Genomic DNA, 26995 nt, shown 5'->3' on the forward strand with positions numbered 1-26995 from the left:
ATTTTTTTTTGAAAATTATGGGGTACCGTAGCCTAATTATCATTGCCACTTTTACATCGTTTTAACGTCGCTAAACATTGAAATAAGACCTTAACCCCTAACCCTAAAACGGCAATGATAATTAGGCTACGGTACCCGATAATTTAAAAAAAAAAAAACACCAAATAGGGCTCTCACCGAAAAAGGCTCTCACCGAATCGGACTCACTAAAATGGGCCATTCCGGAAAAAAAATGCTCCTGGGCGGTGGGCTATCTAACCGACACCCTTGGAATCTGAGACCGATACAATCGCTGTGAGCAACAGACATTCATGCTAAAAACTGTCGAGTTTAGAAGTTATAAACGCAGCTTTTTATCACATTATTTGGTAGGCTACAGTTTGGTTGCTGAAGCAATTGTTTTGACGTTTTAACATAATTTTTTGTTTGAGCATTGTTACATGATACATTGACGAAGCACACAAGTTTCCAATTGGCATGGCATCTGTTACTCAGAGAATTTTAGCAAGACATCGTGCAACCAGTGTATTGAAGGTAATACCAATATAGGCTAACCAATTTGTTTTGCTATGCCTGTAAACAGATGCTTTATATACATAAAAAGGTTACGTTTCATTACACTTTTTACACTCTTGTCAACATGTTTAAGTGATAAAAATAAGATTATATGTTGACTCTTTTTATTTGTTATCGGCTTATTGCATGTTTATCTGCATTAATGTTGTTTTTTTTTACTTTGGTGTAAATCGCCAAAGCTAATCTTCTTTTTTTTTCAATTTGTGCTGTTGATTTTTTACTTGTGTAGCTCGATGGTTTTATGCTCTACTCCATGCTAGACACAAGACAAGTAGTTATTACATTACCTAGCTCTTTGAAGAACTCTATAATGTCTGATTGATAAACATTAAAACAAAAGCAGTTTGTCACTTGTGGCATTGTATGATAATTTAACTTGTTTAAACCAAAGAACATGGCCATGCTTTCTGTACAACAGCTTAGTTTAATTTTGAAAATTGTCTTATGTTGTTGATAAAACTTTGTTTGGTAACATTTTATGCAATAAAAAAAGGGAAAACATTTGATTAATATTTTACTGTGTGTGGTTGTTATTTCTTGTACAGATTGTATCAAGAAGCCCAGCATGGGTACAACAAACTCGAAACCTTAACATTCATGAATACATCAGTCTTGGACTGTTAAAAAAATCTGGAGTCAAGATTCCTGATGGTGAAGTTGCTTCAACATCAGATGAAGTTTATGAAATTGCCAAGAAACTACGTAAGAATATACTTTATGTTATTTGCTGCTGTGTTGGTTTTAAACTACACATGTAAACGTTTTTCTGAAAAGTTTAAAGTTGTTGCTTTAACAAGAAAATTTTTGATGTGATTTGTATGAACTGGATATTGTAATTAATGTTAACTTGGTTTTTACACTTAAAGCCCTTCGAAATATTCCATAATTTTAATATAGTAGGCCTACTGTCTGTAGAAACCTCAATGCTTTACCACAGAAACAACTGAACCACTCAATTCCTAACCAGGCTAGTTAAGTGTTGTAAATATATTGTGAAGTTGAGTATATTCCGTCCAACTTCATTGTTCAAATTCGATAAAAATTCAGCTTTTCACAGCTACAAAGGATTGCGTTGTGAAAGCTCAAGTACTCGCTGGTGGTCGTGGCAAAGGCAAGTTTGACAGTGGCCTACAGGGTGGAGTCAAGCTTGTCTACTCGTAAGTAAAAATCTGTTGCATATTAATCAGGGCAAACAGACTAGTTGTTGATCGTTAATTTGGCTTTGAGTAGCTGTGTATAAAACTTACTGGAGTTGTTGTGAACATCACTCAACAAGGTACCGTAGCTGTTATTTATTATTTGATTATTCTATTCAATCATATGTATCGCATGCCATGCAGTTGAAGTATAACTGAGATTTTCAAAGTTTTTTTTTACATTGTGCATATTTATTATTTACTGATATCCAAATCCAACACTGCAACTTAAATAAAATTCCACTGACCTTTCTCTATTTAAATCTTTAACATTTAGGCCTGAAGAAGCAAAGGAGATTGCAAGTCAGATGCTGGGTAATCGGTTGATTACTAAACAGACCGGTGAGACTGGTATCCCATGCAATAAAGTGTTTGTTGTAGAGAGGAAATATTTACGCCGGGAATATTACTTTGCCATTACCTTGGAGAGAGGGACTAAGTCTTTTGTAAGTTTGAAATTGTCTTATTCCATGCTCTAAAGCAGAGGTGACGAACCTGCGGCCTGTCAAAGAATTTTGTGTGGCCCGCAAAACAGTTTGACAATCTCAAATGGTGATCTGTTTTCGGCAGCACGTACCTATGCGAACAGTTCTTTTCTAAAATGCACCTTACAAAAAGTCATTACAGGTCGAGGCTGACAAATGAAAATCTTAGTAGTATGCAGTTGAGAGTTGCCACATCGTCTGTTCGACTTAATATTGAACGCTTAGTCAAGCAAAAAACTTTCCAAAAATCCCGCTAAGCAAAAACATTCAATGCTTTAATGCAGGGGTCACCAACTGGCGGGCCGCGGAAGGCATCAGCATACAAGTATCACCAAAACTACTTTTCTTGAGGAGTTAAAAAGCACGAAGGCAAAAAATACTTTCCGGGAAGCATATTTTCGCTTTGCATAAGTTACGATCATTCCACCGACCGACCAATCAGATTATAGTTCTAGGTGGGGGTTGCTTAAAGTTATTCCAATGCGATGTCCAGCCACACTGTCCCAGTGGTTGATTAAAACGTCTGTTTTTGAATTTCGAAATTGTCTGTGAGCATAGGGTTGCTTATTTTAAGTTTGTGAATGTCATGTAAACACTAGTGTGCGTTTCACCGTTATTGTGTTTCACGAGCAGTGTTCCCTTTATGCAAGTTTTTGTTGGCAAAATAAGTCGGTGTCCAACTCAATTTATAATAAATTGGCAATATATTATATACAAATTTAAAGACTTTTTCTGATTGTATTATGAAAATATTTAACTTAGTAATGCAAAATGTTTTTTTGTTTTTTTTGTAATATGGAGCGCTTCACGATTTTGCGTGTCATCCTTGCGCATGGGCCATGCTAATCTTCTTTGTATCTTTCCAATTTTAGTATATGTACTGCCGAAGCAAGTACTGCAAAATGTTGTTAATCAACAAATTCTTGCAATGCTGATAAGCACCGCAAGTGACAGTTGTCTATAATAAAAGAAAGACGGTTTGAAAGACTCTCACAAAAAGGATGAAACACCAACTCATTGCTATTTTAGAGGGAAGACTGTTGATGAATTACGATAGAATTACGATATTTCGGTGATTTCCACAAGCGTTTGTTTCATGGTGCCTGGTTCTTTTACCCTGTTATTGGAGCCTATTTTTCGCTGATATGTTTGCAGGTCACTATTGTTGCCTGTATTGCGATGTGTCAAATATTTCCTTGTTTACTGAAATTGTTAATTGCAAGACATCTTTTGTGAAGCGAAGTGACAACACCACTCTTGCTTGGCGATGAATATTCTGATGAAACCGCTCGCCTCGCCATAAGTGCGCAAAACAAGTGGCCTCGTTTATTAGGCATTGTTAAAAAAGTCAAAAGTGTTGTAAAAGGAGCTTGGCCTGACAGTAGCGTTGTTCGATTAAATTTGTTGCAGCGGTATTCTAACATAAATATGAACAACATGTAACGCTAAATACTGAGTACGAAATGCGTTCTTTTCTAACATAAGAGTTAACCTACCTAACATTTTATTAGTGCGGCCCGCCAGAGCTCTTTTTAGTGCCAAAGTGGCCCGCATGCAAAAAAGGTTGGTGACCCCTGCTTTCATGTTATTTTTTAATATTTTATGCTTCAATGCTGCATTAGATAGATTCAGCTGTATGATTCACATGGGCTTTTATTTGTTGTTTGAAAAAGAAATTTCATTAACTGAGTTGTTGTTTTGGAGCATAATGGTCGAAACATTTAGTCAACTTGAGCAAAAAGGATACAGCCAAAAAAAGAAGAAATCATACTCATATGAAAGCAAACGCTTCGAAAATTGAACTGTCTTCATTATCAGTGCAAGTACTGTTGCTCTATCTTTTTTGCTCAAGTTGATTTGTTTTTATTTTTTACTGTTGTATGTTTTGATTCTGCGTAAGATAATTTCAACTGTGTGGGTTTTATTACTTTCATCTGCCGTTTGTTACTTTTCATAAATAATATCTTGAGTCGCTTCTAAAAGATTTCATAGTAGGTTACGATTAAAAAACTCATGTGTAATTGACAAAGTGGCCCGCGACCGCAAAAAGGTTCGTCACCCCTGCGAAGTGTGAACTGAACACATACGCTACAAGATTGAAGGTACTCATACACATTACTCTTCTTTTATAATGCACACAGTATAAGACGTTATCTAGTTATATGTTTATTGTGGAACTACAACAGTTAAATAACAAGTAAACCTTAAGGTGGTTGAATAATTTACTATTTATCATATTTCATTTTGCACCCATTGTGACTACGCAAAGTTCACTGCGACTGTAGATGCAACACAACAAACAACTGGAAGCAGCGAAGGGACAGGTAGTCATCAAGTCAGCTGCTGCTATTATTTCGGCATGTCATTACGTGTCTTGTCGAAACCCGCAGCCATTTGCTCTAGAGCGGTGTCGAACCGACATCCTTTCGAACGTCACTACTCGGCCACTAAATCATTAAGCTATTGTTGCAACCAACGGCAGTGATTCAGAGCTTCAACAAAGCTTAAAAATCACTTAGAGAATGCAAAACAGTTGCTGCGTGCTGCATTTATCTGTCATAGTTTAATAAACTTCGAATTCACAGGGCCCTGTACTGATCGGCAGCTCGCAAGGTGGAATGGACATAGAGGCCGTTGCCGAAAAGACTCCTGATGCAATTGTGAAAGAATTTGTTGATATCAACAAAGGTGGGGATTTGTACGCTCTTGTCCACATTTTTCGTAACTTAATCACACCAGTCCCCAACAATTTCAACTTATTTCCAACTTCTGTCCTACAACTTATTTCAAAATAGAAGTAACACGAAGTTTTGCCAACATGCAATCGCTTGCTTTCGACCGGTCTCAAACTGACGCCCCTTTAAGAATCGGCCAGACGTTCGTACTACTAGGCCACTTAGCTATCCTATTGTGCGAAGGGCAGATACGTGTCCACCAATTACATTACAATATTGCACTGTCAAAAAATTACAGTATTTACAATCACACAACAACAAAAAGTCTCTATTTCGTTTAATTGTATACAGTTGTAATTGATCCAACTCTGGTGTCCCTGTGCTGGATATCCAGGTGTTTAACATTTGGTTTCCACTTCTGGTGAACACAAAAGCTTAATTTTTGGGATAGGTTCGTTTTTAAGAAATCCGATCAGCTCATACCAGGTTTAGCTGCTCTCTGCTGAAATAAACCAACCGTTTAGTGAAAAAAAGTTTGTGGTGATGCATCAGGGATAACGGAAGAACAAGCTTTGACCATGGCAACCAAGATGGGGTTCTCTGAGACAAACAGGAAGCAAGCTGCCGACTACATAATCAAGATGTACAACCTTTTCATAGAGAAGGATGCGACATTAATCGAGATCAATCCAATGTGCGAGGATGCCAATGGGGATGGTACGTTGGTGACTATCAGCGTTTTGTTGATTGGCTTTGTATTTTTTATTCTTTCAGCTGACGTAGCTTTCGTGGCCCCACTATTGCTTTTATATTTTTCCATGGTAATTTAATTCAACGTGAACAACATCGTATTTCACATCGAAACAACAATGAGGAAACGTTTGTTATGGCGCGATTTTGAATCAAGCGCCTACAGAGGCGCAGATTCAAAAGACAACTACATTCTTTGTAGCGTGCATTCTTTTGCCTCACCTTGTCGCGCCGCCACCGATGTTCGAACCAGTAACCTCTCGATCGTTTCAGTGGTTTGCATGGACGCAAAGTTCAACTTCGATGACAACGCAGCACACCGACAGAAAGAAATATTCGACCAACGTGACTGGTCTCAGGAGGACGAGAGGGACATCAAAGCCGCCCAATCCGATCTCAACTACATCGGCCTGGATGGAAATATCGGTTGCCTAGGTAACTGTGGCAAAACCCACCTAAAGGGAGTTGCGGAGGCATTTTCAATAATCTGCTTTTTAATAAAGGGCATTGTAAAGTTTTCTTGTGTCATGGAAGTTTGGGACCAGACGCAACTGATTTAAATCAGAGACAAATTTCTTGTGGTGGTTTAACGTGTAGCTCCTGCGAACTTTACATACGTCGTTTCTACGTTCTCTGACGTCACTCATTAATTCGTTCTTGAATATGTGTAACCCTGCATATTATGCTCTGTATGGGCGGATTACCATTAACTGTGCCGCTACAAACGTATGCACCAATTGACCAAAACAGAAATCGAATAGTTCAATGCCAAGCTAGTTCAGAACATTTGACCACTCTTCGCAGCATCTGACGAACAGAGTGCTTATTTTTCTGCTGTATTTTTAATGAAATATTTTTGTAGACTATATTAACGCCTGACTTCCTTTACATCTTTCAGTGAACGGAGCCGGACTTGCCATGGCGACCATGGACATCATCAAGCTTCACGGAGGAACTCCTGCCAACTTCCTGGATGTTGGTGGAGGAGCCACGGCTGATCAAGTCACGGAAGCATTTAAGTTAATCACCGCCGACCCGAGGGTAAAGAATTTTGTTTCGGATTTTCATCTTTTACAAATTAAAATTAGTCTTCTGACTTTTTTAACGTGGTTCACGAAACTTTTATTTTGTTTCCAAGTAGTTAAAACTCATTTTCTACGAGCATGTTTCGAAGTGTCTTGCCAAAGACACAGCCGCATAGATTCAGATTCTTTTTTATTTGTTTTAGTACTACAGTACGTATACAATATACATCAATTAAGCTACACAGATATACAGTATACAATATGCATGAATACTTTGAGTATGGTGCTGGCACTAGGATGACAGCGAAAGACCATAGGGTCAACGAAATCTATTGCCACCTTCATACGAATAAGGAAAAACTACAGAAATAAGAGGCAATTACAATGAGAGAACAAAAAAGAAAAATAGTTTTGGTAGGTGTGGCACCGACGCCCTTTTAAACGTCGTACCAGCCCACTCGTCTCCGCCAGGCAGCCTACAGAACCTTCAGTTATATTATTCGCTTAGTGAGCTACCGACAATTCACCTTGTTGTATGTAGGTTTTGCTTATTAACGACACACTTAAACTTCTTATTAGGTCAACTCCATTCTGGTCAATATATTCGGGGGCATCATGCGTTGTGACGTTATAGCGCAGGGTATTATCCAGGCCGCCGAACAACTTGAATTAAAGATTCCTATTATTGTCAGGTTACAAGGTGAGTTTTTGGAGTGGTGGTTATCATCATTCTTTGGACTGGATTAAGTTTTTAGTCTAGTTAGCAAAATATTAATGCAGCAACGAATACACAAATAGGTCGAACCCGCAATACTTTCTTTACAGTGTAGATATTAACGACCTGTAGCGACATAAATCCGCAATACTTTCTCAATAGAAACGATCTTTTTGTAGTCATATTACAAGTTTCATATCTGTGTGATTACTTTAACGGTATGTTAAAAATTTACATTATCACTTTATCGTTATTGTTATTTATTTGTACTGCAACACGTTTCTCTGACTCTTTGCGTACATGTTGCAAGATAGAAAGTTAAGTAGGAGCTAATTGACCTCACATCTTTTTCATTCATTGCCTGGTATATGGCATGATGTAGCTTGTGGCCTGCTCCAACTTGACCTTGTACGACCTTTTCAGGTACAAAGGTTGAAGACGCTAAAGCATTAATTGCGCAATCTCCTATGAAGATATTAACTTGCGACAGTTTAAATGAAGCGGCTAAGATGGTGAGGAAAATTATGCTTTCATTCAGGGGCGAGCAACTTCTCCAGTTGGCGGGCCTGATATGGGAAAATAAAGTACTTGGCGGGCCGGATTCATGAATCGCTACATTAATCGCGTATTTATTTACCTAGACAAACCAACAACCAGAGAATAACCAACAATCACTACTATTTGTATACGTTCCCCATTTAATTATTAGGCCTACACTAACCAGCCAAATTTCACTTAGATCTATTTTCCGGCTTCAAGCTGAAGAAGATTGTTACAAGAGACAAAGAAAAATGATGGAAGGGCCCGTTTATGACTGAACATAATATGCTTGTCACTTGACTAAAAACCGAAAACAAAGAACTAAAGAATAACAGTCACTATTATTTGACGTAATAAGCAAGTAGTGTGGGATTGCGGAAGAGTGTGGCCGCGGGCCACATTATCATGTAAACACCGGAAACTGTCTGCGGGCCGCTCAAAATCCCGTCGCGGGCCGGACCCGGCCCGTGGGCGGTATGTTGCCCGCCCCTGCTTTCATTTAATATGTGGGAACATAATGAATACACAGTTTTATTGGCGCAATAAGAACCGACTGTCTGAACGAACGAACCTTAAACACACCTTCAGTGCGCGATGAACTTACATGACAGTTGTTGATAAAACTTTGTTGACAACTTTGGCATTATCTCAAGCTTCTAGTCCCAACATCTGGAAATGCAATGACAGCAAGCTAAGTGCTTCATCTTGCTCGGTGAAGGACTTCAACAATTATGTTGTTAAATCTTTAATGCCTTTATGTTTGAAAACAAATTAATAGTTTTTTTTTCTACAATTTAAACCTTCAAAACATTTGGCTAGGCTAACACGCACAACAGTATTTCAATAAAAGTTATAATTTATGTTGTATGAACCGGTTTTCTTCCAATAGGATTCATCAGCACAACTAGAATTTTCTTTTGCCTTCATGTTTATTCGTCAATATGCAACCAAATATTGAGTGATAACACGTGATGTCGTTGAACAAATGCAAAACTTCATTGTTTAACAAATTTTTATTTAAATAACACATTTTTGAAAGGGTTCTTCAAGGAAGGTAGTTCACTTTATTTGTTGTTATTGGCAAGAAAAAAAATTGTACAAACACAAATAAAGTTTATGAGAAAAAATAATCAAATGAACGTTTTTATAAGTAATTCAACTGTCTTAAAAGTTAAAAGAAACCTACCTATAGGTTTCCAGGCAGTGTTTGAAAGTTCCGCACTCGCCAAGTATACACCACAATGGTCAATGGTTAATCATTCTGAAATAATCAAAAGTTGTTTTGATTTGCAGATCGTCAAACTTTCGGACATTGTCGGTCTCGCCCGAGAAGCCTCGGTTGACGTCAAGTTTGAACTTCCGATTTAAAATTTATCTTCAGATGTTCTATTTTTATTTTTGCCCCCTGATATCATGCGGAAGTGACGTTTACTACAGCGTGCGACGTCACTATCTTATGATGACGTAGGATAAATTTTTATGAAGTGTTTTCAATTGTCCTTCAGTTGCCAGGTTCAATGAATCGCTTTGAACTGTATCGCATGCTACCACAAGCGTAGGTCTCACGGATCCGCCGCTGTTGCGAATGGTGCACTTCAATGATACATATAGGTATAAGGTACGTCATTGACGCACCACTTAATACGTCAACGCATCCACGCAAATGACGTTTATGGGGATTTGCTGTGTCAAAGCTTGTGACACCCATGCTTGCTGTTGCTGGAAAGTTGTGTTTTTATCAGATCACGTTATCAACGTGCAACACCACTGCTCAACTCAGTAGCTTCTTACTATACATTTTTGTCGAGCCGTTTTGCAAAATCCTCACTATATCTGTTGTGGCGAATGTCAATATGACGGTAGATATATTTAATATCCATGACTTGATTAGAACCTGAATTTTCGGTGACAGATGTGATGCAGAGTTGTTATTGTACTCATGGTGTTTTCACTGGAAAAGAAAGTAAATACTGCTTGAACACTGTACTTTTACGGGTACAAGTCCTCGGGAGGTCTACTGCCTCGTGGGCTTCTTCACGATCTAGATTTTGGTCGTTCTTAAATTTGACGTTGTCTTCAGAGTTTTTCAATTGTATTGCAAGCATGTGATAAAAATGGAAATGCTACGGGCACCAGGTTTGAAAACAGAAACATAATATAAGAGAAGTAACATTTTTATTTCATTAAATCAGATTAATGGCATTAAGCATTGTAGTCTACACAAAATTTTGCCGACTGCCCATTGAGCTACCTAAATTTTATTAAGATTTGTTTCACGGTTGGCACATTTTCCTTTTGTAAACTGACGATTCTGCCTCAAAATAAAAATTGCTGTATCTTGCTTTTCTATTTTATTCAACATATAATTATTTGTGTAATGTGTAATTGAAATAGGAAAGTTTTCGGTGGTTACTTTTGCTGGAGAAAGCCTACTGCTTTCGTCAGTTCTTGTCTTTCGTTCTGACGTAATATTACGTTTGTTGAAACTTCGCGTGGTGTGAATGACGCAGCATTGTTGACGTTTGTACGTCAAAGCGTTTTCAAGGGTGGCCGACAAGTGAAATGTATAGGAATTGTCTAAAACTTTTTATTAATATCCTTTTTTTTCAATTGTTTCGAAACTCAAGCGTTTGTGCCACTTTCAACTGCTTTGATGAAGCTTAATGTTTGGCCACCCTTGGAGTAGATAAAAGAAAGCTCTCCGTATACCAATTATTTATTTTCAAATTGCTATCAATAAAGTGAGACCGGAAAACTTTGGTGGTACTGTGGCGTAAAAAACAGTCATCAGTGATAAGACACAGAGCGACTGCAATTTTCGATTTGATTTTCGAAGTTAAACTTTTTAAGAAGTTAAATCTTTGGTAGAGTGTTCGCTTTGTTGTACGACACACACAAAACAAGGTGACTTCAACTGGTTTATTATTTTGATTACACAAAGAAGTACAACATAGGCCCTAATTAAAATACACTCAAACGTTTTCGACACGTACTTGTGTCCTCATCAGGAGTTACTTTAAATCTGCATATGCATAACAATGAGAATTAGAAGGTAAATCTGAATGCAACGATACTCCAGACTGAACAGCACAACCTCAACAAGTGTTGCCATTACTGTGCATGGTCAGATTTATCTGCTAATTCTCATTTTAATGAAAAAATGCAATAGATTGAATTTCGTTTTTAGCAGCATGATCGTTGCTTATTTCACAATGTTGATATTAACAACCTGTTTTAGCCTGATGCTGCGAGTTCGCTGTGGTAATAGCGAGTTGCACTAGCTTTCGCAACGCTGTTTCCTAGTCATGTCACAGCATAACTGCACATGACTGGCTAAAGCATGGCTAAAACAGGTCGTTAAGATCTAGCCTACATTGTGAAGTTAATAAAAAAATGTTAAACCCGGTGCAGAAGGTAAATTGATACAGTGTGTTAAATTCTCTTTTGTCACTGTAATAAATGTTGTCATTGATATAGTTTACTTTAAATAAGTTCTTTTTTAACTAGACCTGCTACTTTGGGAAACAGCTATTATATAGGCTTTTGTAGGCCTACACGCTATCTCCTGTCAAAAAAAGAGAATAACGTAAGGCCCGAACCTTGAATAAGAACTCCAGCCTACCATCCTTCCCATGTCCACCCTGCAGCAGAAGCTTCGCCGCTCACATGGACCTCAACAGTCATCTTTGCATCCAAGCACGCCAACTACATATTAAATTTTCATTTATTGCTTTGCTGTCAAAGGGGATTTCTGTATTAGTTTTACTGTACCGTATCAAATTACCTTCCGGGTGTATCAATTTACCTTTCGTGGAAGGTAAATTGATAAATTTGAGTGACATTTTTGAAACTTCAATTAAAAAAAAGGAACAAAAATAGAAAAGTGAAAATGTTTTTAAAAAGTGTGTAAGGGATCAGACTTTCATTTCAGCCTAAAATCAATAGTTCCCTTCCCCTAAGCTATAACTTCACATCACACGACAAAGGTAAAAAAATATCCTATAAGATCAAGTCAACATTTAGTAGATTCAGATTGAGCTGCAAAAACAAGCGGTGCAGTAGCCTGTGTCGAGTTGTATTTTTGTTTTGTTATAATCGGTCTGACTCCAAGCACAGTTTTTCGTTGTTGTACCGACTGTTGTCTTCTGATGGAATGACGTGACGTTTCTGAATCCGCCTTGATCGCTTCAACACGTGGCGTAATACAAGATGTACTTCCTGATCTCAACAGTCTAGTGTCGTTGTCAGCCACCCCAGGAATGTTACATTGTCACCACTTTTCAAAATCACATCATGAGAAGCATTTTCACGAAACCAACAAAAGACCACTTGACCACATGAAAATAAAATACCTATTGAGTAGCCTATTGACTATAGCGAAGCTACAATCAATTGCAGTACATCACGCATACGTTTTTTTGCGTACTACTCTTTACATTGTGTGTTCATAAATAGTGATTGAATTGCTCCGATTGCTCCCAGCAGTAGCCTACTTTTCCAATCAAAACTGGGATTCAAAACTACTACTTTAGACTTCAGATTTCAGTAATGCAGTGCATCTTAGCGTTGTTTTTAGTTTCTGGTTTCGGGGCATGCTAGCCTTTAGTTCTGATGTATTTTGCTCAATGTTCTAGTTTTAAATTCGGATGCAACCTAATTCGTACCATGAACAATTCGTACCGTCAGTTCGTACCTAAAAAGATCGAGAGAAAAAATTAAAAAAAGCCGAAGTCGCTGATCGCAGTTTCCGCAAACATTTTAAAATTTTCCGCAAACAAACAAAAACTCTTAGGATCATTACCAGAAATTTTAAAATGTTTGCGGAAACTCCGATCAACCCTAACCCTTTTAAAATGTTTGCGGAAACTCCGATCAACCCTAACCCTTTTAAAATGTTTTGCACAAACTGCGATCAGCGACTTCGGCAAACTCTTAGGATCATTACCGGAAAATTAAAAATGATTGCGGAAAAGCGGAAACTGCGATCAGCGACTTCGGCTTTGTTTTATTTTTTTCTCAATCTTTTCAGTTTGTTTGTTTGCGGAAACACCCTAACCCTATCCCTTTTAAAATGTTTGCGGAAACTCCGATCAACCCTAACCCTTTTAAAATGTTTGCGGAAACTGCGATCAGCGACTTCGGCAATCTCTTACGATCATTAGCCTACAAGAAATTTTAAAATGTTTGCGGAAACTGCGATCAGCGATGTTCTATTTTTTTCTATCGATCTTTTCAGTTTGTTTGTTTGTGGATACTGATAGTGATAGATACTCCGATACCCTAACCCTTTTAAAATGTTTGCCGAAACTGCGATCAGCGACTTCGGCTTTTTTTAATTTTTTCTCTCGATCTTTTCAAGGTACGAACTGACGGTACGAATTGTTCATGGTACCGTACGAATTAGGTTGCACCCGGAGAAAAGACACACTTGACAGGATTGTTTTTCGTTTTCTTTCTGTGCGATTCGGCACTTGTAGCCTACAAAGTGCTTATTGAAGGGTTGGAGAGAGGCAACGTTGCAAAAAGTCTCCCATAGATGATCATTGATCATTGTGTTTAACCCGACTGAAAACTTGTCAATTCACTGCGAGTGAAAACTTTACCCAATAAAACAAAACAGAGTTTCTTCATGTGTAATTTTACTTTGTTTTTCAGGGTTACCACAACTTACCAGATTGGCCTTTTTAAGGCCAAATTTCTCGAATTTGGCCTTTTTTAGAGTCTGTTGGCCTTAGAAATTATACATTTGGCCTTTTTCTAGAATTGGCCTTAAATTTGGCCTTTTTTAAACTTATTCTTCAAAATGCATAATAATCAATATTTCTCATATATCATAACCTTACCAGATGAAAACCATATTCACCATTGTTCATTGTTTAATGCATGTTCTATAGGCCTACTGTCTTGTTCTATACCAGAGGTGACGAAGCCAGAAAACCAGATGCGGCCCGTCAAAGGATTTTGTGCGGCCTGCAAAACAACTTGACAATCGCTCATGCATTAAAGACAAAAGAAATCTCAAAGCTGTTTTATGCCTTTACTGGTACACCTTTCCTTCTTTTCTATCCCCTTCAATGTTACACCTGCTTCTGCACCCTATGAGCTCCAACTTGAACTCATAAACTACAGAATGATGACACGCTAAAAGCGATGTATGTGAACAAGCCGTTGCTTGAATTTTATCGTGTATGTTTATCAAAGGAAGAGTTCTACTGTCCCTAGTTTCCAAACTTGAGAGCTCACGCTCTCAAATGGTCATCTGTTTTCGGCAGCACGTACCTATGCGAACAGTTCTTTTCTAAAATGCACTTTACAAAAAATTGTTACAGGTCGAGGCTGACAGATGAAAATCTTAGTATACAGTTGCGAGTTGCCACATCGTCTGGTTGACCTAATATTGAACGCTTAGTCAAGCAAAATACTTTCCAAAAATCCCACTAAGCAAAAATATTCAATGCTTCAGTGGTATTTTTTAATATTTTATGCTTCAATGCTGCATGAGATAGCTTCAGCTGTAGCCTATGATTCGCATGGGCTTTTATTTGTTGTTTGAAAAAGAAATTTCATTAACCGATTTGTTGTTTCGGAGCATAATGGTCGAAACATTTAGTCAACTTAAGCAAAAAGGATAGAGCCAAAAAAAGAATAAATCATACTCATATGAAAGCAAACGCTTCGAAAATTAAACTGTCTTCATTATCAGTGCAAGTAGGCTACTGTTGCTCTATCCTTTTTGCTCAAGTTGATTTGTTTTTATTTTTTACTGTTGTATGTTTCGATTCTGCGTAAGATAATTTCAACTGTGTAGGTTTTATTACCTTCATCTGCAGTTTGTTACTTTTCATGAATAATATCTTGAGTCGCTTCTAAAAGTTTTCATAGTAGGTTACGATTAAAAAGTTGTGTGGCCCGATAACTCATGTGTAATTGACAAAGTGGCCCGCGACCGCACAAAGGTTCGTCACCCCTGTTCTACGCCGTACTCGTAATGTGACGCCAGCGCCGAGTCAGACTGCGTTCACCCTCTAAGCCAGCTAGTGGTGCCACATGTCACCACTGTAGCGGATTAAAACTCATCCTCTACAGTTCTTTTATACTTGTTATTCTTCGGGCTACTTTCAGAAATATTTTTGCTACAATTTATTAAAATCCGCTGTCAATAAATACGAATAGCCTATTATAGATAATATTAGATATTACTTTGATAGAAACAGGTAAATATCCATTTGGCCTTTTTTTACCGTTTCATCGCTGTTACATGAATATACATGCGTACCTTAAGTGCTCAATACAAAGGATAACCTACCTTTACAGTATATCATCGTATCGTACCGGTACTTCTTAATCTTTGTTCTCTACAGTGTACAGTAGTATCAGATTGTCCTGTTTTTGTATGTTTTGCATAATAATTGTTGCAATTCGGTGGAGGTATTCAAGTTTATCCCCTTTATTTCAGGAAAGCTTTCGCAAGTGCTGTAGCCTATTCTAGCACACAATCACATATTGGTTGTTGGTTAATTGCTGGTCGCTGGTTTGAGACTTCATCCTCGGCTTACTCAGTGTGAGAATTGAGATTCAAACCAAAAGCAGTTGTTTCTCAATCTCAGTGGCAAACCTTTTTTATTCATTGAAGTAGTGTGTCTGCCTCCGGTACCTCTAAATACCCATTGTCAGGCGTTATAGGCATTGTCAGGCATTGTCGGGCATTGTCAGCTTTTCGGGGGGTTGTGAAGCATTTCTACGGGTTGTCGAGCATTTTCAGGGGTTGTCAGGCATTGTAGAGTAGATACTTTCAGGCATTGTTGGGAATTTCCAAGCATTGTCTAGGATTTCCAGGCATTATCGATCATTATCAGCAGTTGACGGGTTTGTTAGGCATTATAGAACATTTTCAGGCATTGTCGAACATTTTCAGGGGTTGTCGAGCATTTTCAGGGGTTGTCAGGCATTGTAGAGTAGATACTTTCAGGCATTGTTGGGAATTTCCAAGCATTGTCTAGGATTTCCAGGCATTGTCGATCATTATCAGTGGTTGACAGGTTTGTTAGTCATTATAGAACATTTTCAGGCATTGTCGAACATTTTCAGGGGTTGTCGAGCATTTTCAGGGGTTGTCAGGCATTGTAGAGTACATAGTACGGTAGCTACTTTTAGGCATTGTTGGGAATTTCCAGGCATTGTCGATCATTATCAGTGGTTGACAGGTTTGTTAGTCATTATAGGACATTTTCAGGCATTGTCGAACATTTTCAGGGGTTGTCAGGCATTGTAGAGTACAGTAGCTACTTTCAGGCATTGTCGGGAGTTTCAAGGCATTGTCTAGGATTTCCAGGCATTGTCGATCATTATCAGTAGTTGACAGGTTTGTTAGTCATTATAGAACATTTTCAGGCATTGTCGAACATTTTCAGGGGTTGTCGAGCATTTTCAGGGCTTGTCTGGCATTGTAGAGTACGGTACGGTGGCTACTTTCAGGCATTGTTGGGAATTACCAGGCATTGTCTAGGATTTCCAGGCATTGTCGATCATTGTCAGTGATTGACAGGTTTGTTAATCATTATAGAACATCTTCAGGCATTGTCGAACATTTTCAGGGGTTGTCGAGCATCTTCAGGGGTTATCAGGCATTGTAGAGTAGCTACTTTCAGACATTGTCAGGAATTTCCAGGCATTGTCTAGGATTTCCAGGGATTGTCGATCACTATCTGTGGTTGACAGGTTTGTTAGTCATTATAGAACATTTTCAGGCATTGTCGAACATTTTCGGGGGTTTTCGAGCATTTTCAGGGCTTGTCAGGCATTGTAAGCTAGAGGAGCTACTTTTGTTTGTTTGTTTGTCATATCTTTATCCTGCATTGCGGGAAAGCGGACTTGAGCGCTATGCATTGGTGTACGCCTTCCGACGTAGGCTACACCTGACCCACGCTGCAGCCGACTGCAATGAATGTTTCGGGTTGTCTACTCTACTTATGACTTAAATTTGGTACTAGGCTACCTATTACTCGAAATCGATCACTGGGTAGAGGCAATTATCGTAAAGTTTCTTGCCCAGAGAAACAACAGCAAGTGCAGGTGGCTGGAGTCGAACATGCAGGCTCTCGACCGCAAGCCCAACGCGCTAACCACTCGGCCACGGCATTGTTGGGAATTTCAAGGCATTGTCTAGGATTTCCAGGCATTGTCGAAAATTTTCGGGGGTTGTCAGGCATTGTAGAGTAGCTACTTTCAGGCATTGTCTAGGATTTCCAGGCATTGTCGATCATTATCAGTGGTTGACGGGTTTGTTAGTCATTATAAAACATTTTCAGGCATTGTCAAACATTTTCAGGGGTTGTCGAGCATTTTCAGGCATTGTCGAGCATTTTCAGGGGTTGTCAGGCATTGTGGAGTAGCTACTTTCAGGCATTGTTGGACATTTTCAGGCGTTGTCTAGGATTTCCAGGCATTGTCTATCATTATCAGTGGTTGACTGGTTTGTTAGTCATCATAGAACATTTTCAGGCATTGCCGAACATTTTCAGGGGTTGTCGAGCATTTTCAGGGGTTGTCAGGCATTGTAGAGTAGATACTTTCAGGCATTGTTGGGAATTTCCAGGCATTGTCTAAGATGTTCAGGCATTGTCGATCACTATCAGTGGTTGACAGGTTTGTTAGTCATTATAGGACATTTTCAGGCATTTTCGAACATTTTCAGGGGTTGTCGAGCATTTTCAGAGCTTGTCAGGCATTGTAGAGTAGCTACTTTCAGGCATTGTCGGGAATTTCCAGGCATTGTCAATCATTATCAGTGGTTGACGGGTTTGTTAGTCTTTATAGAACATTTTCAGGCATTGTCGAACATTTTCAGGGGTTGTCAGGCATTGTAGAGTAGCTACTTTTAGGTATTGTTGGGAATTTCCAGGCGTTGTTTAAGATGTCCAGGCATTGTCGATCATTATCAGTGGTTGACAGGTTTGTTAGTCATTATAGAACATTTTCAGGCATTGTCGAGCATTTTCAGGGCTTGTCAGGCATTGTAGAGTAGCTACTTTCAGGCATTGTTGGGAATTTTAAGGCATTGTCTAGGATTTCCAGGCATTGTCGATCATTATTCATTATCAGTGGTTGACGGGTTTGTTAGGCATTATAGAACATTTTCAGGCATTGTCGAACATTTTCAGGGGTTGTCGAGCATTTTCAAGGGGTTGTCAGGCATTGTAGAGGAGCTACTTTCAGGCATTGTCAGGAATTTCCAGGCATTGTCTAGGATTTCCAGGCATTGTCGATCATTATCAGTAGTTGACAGGTTTGTTAGGCATTATAGAACATTTTCAGGCATTGTCGAACATTTTCAGGGGTTGTCGAGCATTTTCAAGGCTTGTCAGGCATTGTAGAGGAGCTACTTTCAGGCATTGTCAGGAATTTCCAGGCATTGTCTAGGATTTCCAGGCATTGTCGATCATTATCAGTAGTTGACAGGTTTGTTAGGCATTATAGAACATTTTCAGGCATTGTCGAACATTTTCAAGGGTTGTCGAGCATTTTCAGGGGTTGTCAGGCATTGTAGAGTAGCTACTTTCAGGCATTGTTGGGAATTTCCAGGCATTGTCTAGGATTTCCAGGCATTGTCGAACATTGTCAGTGGTTGACGGGTTTGTTAGTCATTATAGAACATTTTTTCAGGCATTGTCGAACATTTTCAGAGGTTGTCAAGCATTTTCAGGGGTTGTCAGGCATTGTAGAGTAGCTACTTTCAAGCATTGTTGGGAATTTTCAAGCATTGTCTAGGATTTCCAGGCATTGTCGATCATTATCAGTGGTTTGACAGGTTTGTTAGACATTATAGAACATTTTCAGGCATTGTCGAACATTTTCAGGCATTGTCGAGCATTTTCAAGGCTTGTCAGGCATTGTAGAGTAGCTACTTTCAGGCATTGTCTATAATTTAAAGGCATTGTCTAGGATTTCTAGGCATTGTCGATCATTATCAGTGGTTGACAGGTTTGTTAGTCATTATAGAACATTTTCAGGCATTTACGAACATTTTCAGGGATTTTCGAGCATTTTCAGGGGTTGTCAGGCATTGTAGAGTAGCTATTTTCAGGCATTGTCTATAATTTCAAAGCTTTGTCGATCATTATCAATAGGCTAGTTCACAGGCTTGTTAGGCATTGTCTGAAATTTTCAACCATTGTCGAACATATTCAGAGGTCGAGATGGTCGAGCAAGCTTCATTAGCATCAGTTTTTTTGTTAAAAGTTTGTACATTTGTTAGTTAAAGGGGACCTGAAATTTAAAATTAAAATTTTTTTGGTGATTCTTTAGTGTTTAAGTATTATATTTTTCGAAAATTTTTTTTGATATGCCTTTTTGTTTGGGAGATATAACCAAATGAAAATCGGCCACCTGATGGCGCTATGTGTCTTGTGACGTGATCGGCTGGCAACCAAGTAAACAGCTTCATGCATTTGCCTTAGAAACGTCGCATAGGTCATTGTATAATGAGCATAAACAAGATGTCTGAAACAAGACAAGGATTTCTCTTTGAACCAAAAAGACGGCGACTTGACAGCGAAGAACATCATTCTGATTCGTGCTCTGACAACACCAGTTCAGACAGCAGTCGGATGGAAAATTTGCATTGAAAAAAATGCAGGAAAATAATTTGCTTGAACCAAGTGGTTTATATCAAGTAAAAGTAGCCTATGTATTCAGAGTTGCCTAATATGCCTTTGCCTACCCTGCCAATGTTTTACTGTCTTACTGACCTGTTTCAAAGTCTTGTTGTTTTCTCGCTTTGCTATTCGATCCAAACGCCCGATCGTACTCACAGACCTGTACCTAGGTCGATCGAGTTTTGTGGGTACTGTATTGACAGTGGCTTTCACATATCGTGAAAAATCAAAGACAGAAGAAACAGCTTCAGGGATGAGCAGGTGTTTGGACTTGGTGCCTTGTAGCTCTGCCTGTAGATCGCGTTAATAATCGCTGGCCAGAAAATGATTGCTGCACACACGGCAGTGCTTGTTTACAGGTGGGTTTTTGAGTTTCATTGCTGAGATCCATTTCTTCAGCTTGTCGTCATTATTCAGAGGTAAACGACGAAAGATTTGACGATTTCCCGGTTAGTAGGCTACAACCGGGAGCCATACAAGTAGCCACCATTTTAAGGGTGTAAAAACTCCCTTAGCACAAAATTATTCGCTGTTTCGGTAGCCTACGCGATTTGTTCCTTGTGTTTGTACGCAAAACAATAGACCTTGGATGCCGTTTTGCCAGCCAATGACGTCATCAAAAATTTTGACCAATCAGAATCATTCAATTCAAAAAAGGTTTTTTTAGGTTTTTTAGTTAATGGTAACACAAAACATAAAAAAATTGTTGAAAAACGTTTTATTTCAGAAAGATCTACAAATACAAAAGCTATGTATTTTCGTTGCAGTGCACCTGCTAAGCCTCAAGTGGCCAATGCAATGTAAATTATGAATGTGATCATCTGTCCACAAACATTGCACTCGATATTTGGCGGTCCTTTCTATCGAGTATGAAGATGTTTTTCATGCAAGTTACGTTAAGATTGCATCTCGTAGCAAAAGGGTATTTTAAATACTCGTTGTAGTAGGGGAGATGTGCCACCTATGGGACAAAAATGGCATTATTTCTAATAAAACGCTATTTTAAAGCAAATTATGAACTTAAGCAATTTCATTGTAAAGTTTAGTCATTGTTTCATAACATCAAATCAAAACAGTGATGAATGTAATATTCTTTATTGTTTTTTTTCATCATTAAAAGTGTCAGTCAACTGTTCCATAGGTTGCTTACATACATGACTAATGGGACAAGGGGGGTATGTCCTATGGGACACTTTGTTAGATACATCAATTGATTGTTAAAGATATGATGGAATGAAAGAGACTCAAGACAAGAAGGAGCAGAACTTGTTTGCTTGGATTTCATCAATAAAAATACCTCTTTTTCTTTTCAGATGTGATAAAATAAAACACTTTAAAGCTTCAATGAATTAAAAGCTAAAAACTATATATTTTTACCATGACTTATAGCAAAGTGTAATGCCTGAAGATGTCCGACAATGCCTGCCAGAAAGAATCTAAAGTACTTTATAATGCCTGACAAGCCCTGACACCTGAAAATGCTCGACAATCCCTGAATATGTTCGACAATGCTTGAAAATTTCCGACAATGCCTAACAAGCCTGTCAACCACTGATAATGATCGACAATGCCTGGAAATCCTAGACAATGCCTGAAAGTAGCTACTCTACAATGCCTGACAAGCCCTGAAAATATTCGACAATGCCTGAAAATGTTCTATAATGATCGACTAACAAACCTGTCAGCCACTGATAATGATCGACAATGCCTGGAAATCCTAGACAACGCTTGGAAATTCCCAACAATGCCTGAAAGTAACTACTCTACAATGCCTGACGACCCCTGAAAATGCTCGACAACCCCTGAAAATGTTCGACAATGCCTGAAAATGTTCTATAATGCCCAACAAACCTGTCAACCAATGATAATGATCAACAATGCCTGGAAATCCTAGACAATGCTTGGAAATTCTCAACAATGCTTGAAAGTAGCTATACTCTACAATGCCTGACAAGCCTTGAAAATGCTCGACAACGCCTGAAAATGTTCGACAATGCCTGAAAATGTTCTATAATGCCTAACAAACCCGTCAACCATTGGTAATGATCAACAATGCCTGGAAATCCTAGACAATGCTTGGAAATTTCCAACAATGCCTGAAAGTAGTTATATTCTACAATGCTTGACAACCCCTGAAAATGCTCGACAACCTCTAGAAATGCTCCACAACCCCCCAAAAAGCCGACAATGCTTGACAATGCCCGACAATGCCTGACAATGCCCGACAATGCCCGATAATGCCTAGACAATGCCCGACAATGCTTGACAATGCGGCAATGCCTGACAATGCCTGACAATGGGTACTTAGAGGTAGGCCTACCCCTGCCTCTGCACACTAGTGTGTATGAATGTGTAGCTAGATTTACTGTTATGGGGTGGTGGCTGACTGATGACTGCTTATTAGGGTGGCTCATTTTCCTTGATGTTCTTTAAAATTTTTGTCAGTTTGGAATAATGTTCCATTTTGCTCACTGATATTTGTAAACCAAAAATTTTTGTTGGGTTTTGACCTTTGACCCTGGTTCACCCAAGGAGAAATTCTAAATTTTTATGAAAAATTAGTAAATTTCGAAGTGGTTTAGCAGTATCTGAAGAGGGGATTTCTCAAAATTTGACCACGTGATTTTGACGTCACTTCCTCTGTTAACTTCCACGTGGAACATCTTCACCCTACTCCAAGTCTGAGAGTCACTAATAGTGCATGCTTTTAGTGTCATTTTAGTTGATTTTACAGCCTTTTCGCAGTCAGTGAATCTATAACATAGACCAACAAAAAAAATTTGGCACAGAAGATGAGAGTCATTATAGAGTATTTCAGGGCCCCTGATTCCGAAAATGCACTTAGTTTTTTCGAATTGGATCTAGTTTTCGAGATATTCGACAATGAAAATATTTTTGAAATCGTTTCTCAAAAGATTTCAATTAGCAAATCACTTATTTTCAGCCCTGTTTACCATTATGATGTCATAATTGCACTTGTCTAGTTCAATTGGTTCATATTGCACGAAAGTTCAAAACGCAAGCAAAGGTTGAAATGAATTGTGTTTAACATAAGGGAGACATAAATATTCAATGAAAACAGTTGTGAATCAGTAGGCCTACCTCACAAGAAAAATATCCCGAAAGTCATGTGTTTATGAATGCAGCTTTATATTGAATAGGTAGGCCTACTGAAATGGATACTGTGCAAATGAAATTTTATTTTAAGCCTTTGCTAAGGCCAAGTCTTTGCTGCAAGAAGTTTTTTTTCTGGTCTATAGGCTAAATAAATGGCATATAGGCTAATAAGATATGCCTTTGACAAGTAGGATGCTGTACAAACAACCCGGATATATTTTGCTGCATGAGGCAACGTATTCTGCGATAGATACAGCGCTATATAAAAACAAGCATTATTATTATTATTACTTTGACATGAAGCTGGGTGATCAAGATAAGTCCTTGGTTCCTCCTATAAAGTATGCAAACATTGCACGCAAACCCGTTTCTGGGCTCAAGGCTAAGAAGTTCAGAGTGCCATGGCATAAAGAAAGCCGTGGAATCACCATGAAAATTGATACTTCTGCACGGTGAGGATGTTCGAAGGAAGTTGGAACATCATGTTTACATGGAGTGTGCAAGGCAGTCATTGCATGGAAGTTGCTATTTCTGTTTTTGTTTGCCCTCTCTAGTTTCAAGTGGTGATTTGCTTGAAACAATAGGAAAACGGGCATGACTGAGAGTAACCTCAATACCTTCAGTAGTGTTTTGGAGCAAGGTCAAGTTTTTTTTCTCAAAACCATTTCTACCACCTACTGTAGTAGTTAAAGATTTAGCTATCAAAAGTGGTAGCTAGAATCTTGGCTCCTCATCTCGATCAACATGGCATTCTTGACTCCAAGGCCAAAATTACGTTCTTCCGCAGCAAGGATAAAATTCTAAGCAGCTACTTTACTGAATAACATAACTTTGTATTCCATAAGTATATAAATGGCCTTCGTACCTTGATGGGTGTTGCTCAGTAGGCCAATCGTAATAAAGAGTTGCGTTTGTTCATCGACAGCTTTGTTTTGCTTATTTGTCTAGTTTGTTAAGCAAAACAATGTATGCATTTTGTTTGTACTTAGTAGCTCACTTAGTAAGTCTGATATTGTTGAAGTCAACAAATATATGCAAAACGCAAGTTGTAGGCCTATATTCTACATCTTGTATTATCAGGCTTACTTCACATCATATTTTGATTGTTACTAGGCCAGTAACCGTTAAATAGCTGTTTGTTTGGGTTGTAATCAACGTGATTGGTTCCAAATAGCGTTTATACAACTCAAAAATGTGCCTGGGATTACTTCCAGTTTTGTCTATGACATAGTAAACGACACGACGTTAAATCTATAGGGTCTCAAAAATTAGGAAAAAAATATTTTTGCTGTAACTCAGAAACTAGAGCCAATTCGAGAAAACTTAGTGCATTTTCAGAATAAGGGGCCTCGAAATACTTTAAAATGACTGCCTTTAAATAAAAAAAAAGTTTTGTTGGCCTGTGAAAATCGATAAACATCGTCAAATGATTCAAGAAACTGAAAGCAGTAGATATTTACTACGGTGAAGGGTGCACAAAGAAAATCATGTCTGAAATGTGGTAGAATTCGACATTTTGAGAGTAATACACGTGTCAGTGTTCATGGAGTTGCTAATTAAACCACTTTGCTTACTACAAGTTTGTGTTACTGCCTCTTATTGTGTCTATTAAGATGCTAGAGTGCGTTAGAAGATAGCGGGTGAGCAGTTTCAGGGATAAGCGAAAATTCGATATTTTGAAAAAATTCAAACCAGGTGAACCAGGGTCAAACGTTAATATTTTTTTGTGAAATTTGGTGTAGGAGATACATTTACCAAAAGGAACAATATTCCAAACTGACGAAAAGTTTAAAAGAAAATATTTTTTTTTTCGAGATTTTGCGCCAGCCTACTGCTTATGGTCTTTCGCTACCATCCTGATTGCGCCATAATCTAACCAACAGTTGTACAATGCATTGTTTTGACAATTACATTTACTCTGCTTGTTTGTTAATATATGGCGCTGTTGAAACAAAATAAACAAAACAAAATAAGTCGGCAGCCGTGGCCGAGTGGTTAGCGCGTTGGGCTCGCAGTCGAGAGCCTGCATGTTCGACTCCAGCCACCGCACTTGCTGTTGTTTCTCTGGGCAAGAAACTTTACGATAATTGCCACTACCTAGTGATCGATTTCGAGTAATGGGTAGTATCAAATTTAAGTCATAAGTAGAGTAGACAACCGGAAACAGACATTATAGTCGGCTGCAGCGTGGGTCAGGTGTATGTCGGAAAGCGTACACCGATGCATAGCGCTCAAGTCCGCTTTCCCGCAATGCAGGATAAAGATAAACAAACAAACAAACAAAAAAAAATTGACTTGACTTATCTAATATTTTCCTTGTTTGGCCTTTTTTTGTATTATTTTGGCTTTAAAACCTTTTCATACTCTGGCAATTCTGCTGCTGAATTCTGATATTCAACAAAAACAAATCCAAGCTCGGATTCTGGCACATTGAATCACTACTTACAATACTTATTTTGTCGTGTTTGAGTTTGGCTTATTTTTGGCCTTTTTTCTACCTATTTGGCCTCAAGTTGGCTTTTTTTTTTTTGGTGAGTTTGGCCTTTTTTGCAAATTTTAGTCTGGCAACCCTGTTTTTCTTGATTGACGCCCATTTTGGGATTTGGAAGTGTTAATGAAAACCGTTTTGGCTTTTGGCCAAATAAAACAAACTAAAACTCAAACTTATTTACACCAATCAGCATTATATATTCTTAAGTTAGGAAAGTTGAAAATGTAGGCCACTTCTGATGACCTTATTTTTGCTGGGATGAAAGTGTTCTAATGATTGATAAAGATGGTTAGGTTTTTAACACCTTTTTAGCACCGCATAAAGTTTATCAATTTAGTAAAGCTTATAAACTTCCCAATGAGATTACACTGGTCAGTACATAAATTGTTGCCTGGAATCAAATACCAATTTTGGTGTAAATGTGAAGTTTGATTTCAAAAATGCAGTCAGTTTTTTTCCAAGAGCTCTCGGCTAGTTTTCAAAATATATCGTACACTTACCAATTGCTCAGTTGGTTCGCGCATGACTTTGTGAATAAACAAGCTTCAAGATCAAGTGGCATTGGTTTAACTTTTGGAGTGTGCGCTTGCAATGTAGTCAAGTCAATTTATTTTGTTTTAACAGCGCCATATACCGGTATTAACAAACAATCAGAGTAAATGGAATTGTCAAAACAATGCATTGTACAACTGTTGGTTAGATTATGGCGCAATCAGAATGGTAGCAAAACACCATAAGCAGTCATCTAGTCTCAACATATGTTATCTCATCTCATCTAACGTATGTTAAGAAATGCTGTCTATTCAACAGTACAATATCTAATGGATGGAAAAATTCATCAGCAACAACAATCGAAAACTTCATTCTGTCAATTTCGAAACTGCCAAGATAAAGCTCTGAAAGAAGCTTTCCCAGTCCAAGGATAAATATTCAATCTGTCAAAGCTAGAAAGATATCTCCTGCTATAATGCGGGACTTTACCTTGCGTGATTTCAGTGGAATTATTTGAGCTTTCTATAAGACTATAACACTCTTTGCTGATGCACACATTAGCTCTAAAAGGATGCTTAATTGTGAAGTGATTTGTTTTTGCAAAGAAAACGCTTATAGAAGATGTGACACTTATAGGTTACTGGTATATGTACCTACTGTATATATATATATTTTTAGACTGAGCACAGTCGACTAGGGTTAGAAGAAATTAATTTTTGCTGAGCAACATAATTTCTTGTAATGCACTTACTTGTGTTTTATTTTTTAAGTCTACGACATAAAATAATGGCTATGTTTATGCCAGTTTATTTTGTCCTTGCAATCCATTAGATTGTGTTTTGCTTATTTTGTCCTTGCAATCCGTTACCGTAGATTGTGTTTTGCTTATTTTGTCCATGTTTAGTTACTAGCCTAGTCTACACAATTACAATAACAAGTCTACGGTATTTCAGTATGAAGAAAAGATCAGGAAAAATATGATACACAGTTGTTTGCAACCTATTTGCTAGTTTCAGAAAAACAGTGAATGATATTTTGAAGATACTGTAAGCTACGTACGAGATTGGGGATGCAACCTAATTCCCAGTGATGTACGCCCATACAAAAAATATTGACGCCGTCAGCGTTAACGCAAACCAGGGATATCTAGAGAAGGGGATATGAAGGCTTCTATTACGTCTGACAATAGAAGGGCTTCTATTTATATATCTTAAATAATCTCTGTTTATGGTAAAATGACAATTGGTACATATAATAATTTAATAAACCGTTGTTATGA

At 38.2% G+C, this 26995-nt stretch overlaps 1 protein-coding gene and 1 non-coding gene across 2 annotated transcripts; one reads left to right on the plus strand and one right to left on the minus strand.

The window, feature by feature from the left end:
• Positions 1 to 215: 215 nt before the first annotated feature.
• Positions 216 to 10711, plus strand: LOC145786280 (succinate--CoA ligase [ADP-forming] subunit beta, mitochondrial-like). The gene is made up of 11 exons (XM_082597924.1): positions 216 to 534; positions 1122 to 1278; positions 1634 to 1733; positions 2050 to 2218; positions 4843 to 4945; positions 5485 to 5649; positions 5956 to 6117; positions 6581 to 6723; positions 7287 to 7407; positions 7846 to 7934; positions 9256 to 10711. The coding sequence occupies exons 1-11, from the start codon at positions 478 to 480 to the stop codon at positions 9328 to 9330; spliced, it is 1341 nt and encodes a 446-aa protein (XP_082454050.1). The 5' UTR covers positions 216 to 477; the 3' UTR covers positions 9331 to 10711.
• On the minus strand, positions 3047 to 3153 carry LOC145765788 (U6 spliceosomal RNA). The gene has a single exon (XR_014288660.1). It is a non-coding gene; the product is annotated as a U6 spliceosomal RNA (small nuclear RNA).
• Positions 10712 to 26995: the final 16284 nt, after the last annotated feature.

Source organism: Aplidium turbinatum, chromosome 2, assembly GCF_918807975.1.
Source record: "Aplidium turbinatum chromosome 2, kaAplTurb1.1, whole genome shotgun sequence".
In the NCBI taxonomy this organism is placed as follows: domain Eukaryota; kingdom Metazoa; phylum Chordata; class Ascidiacea; order Aplousobranchia; family Polyclinidae; genus Aplidium; species Aplidium turbinatum.

What these genes read in the sequence shown, in the direction of transcription:
- LOC145786280 (XM_082597924.1), top strand. Translation starts at nt 478, where the DNA reads ATGGCATCTGTTACTCAGAGAATTTTAGCAAGACATCGTGCAACCAGT. An exon ending in TGGAAATATCGGTTGCCTAG is followed by an intron (nt 6,118 to 6,580) that starts GTAACTGTGGCA and finishes TACATCTTTCAG; the next exon opens with TGAACGGAGCCGGACTTGCC. An exon ending in TAAATGAAGCGGCTAAGATG is followed by an intron (nt 7,935 to 9,255) that starts GTGAGGAAAATT and finishes TTTGATTTGCAG; the next exon opens with ATCGTCAAACTTTCGGACAT.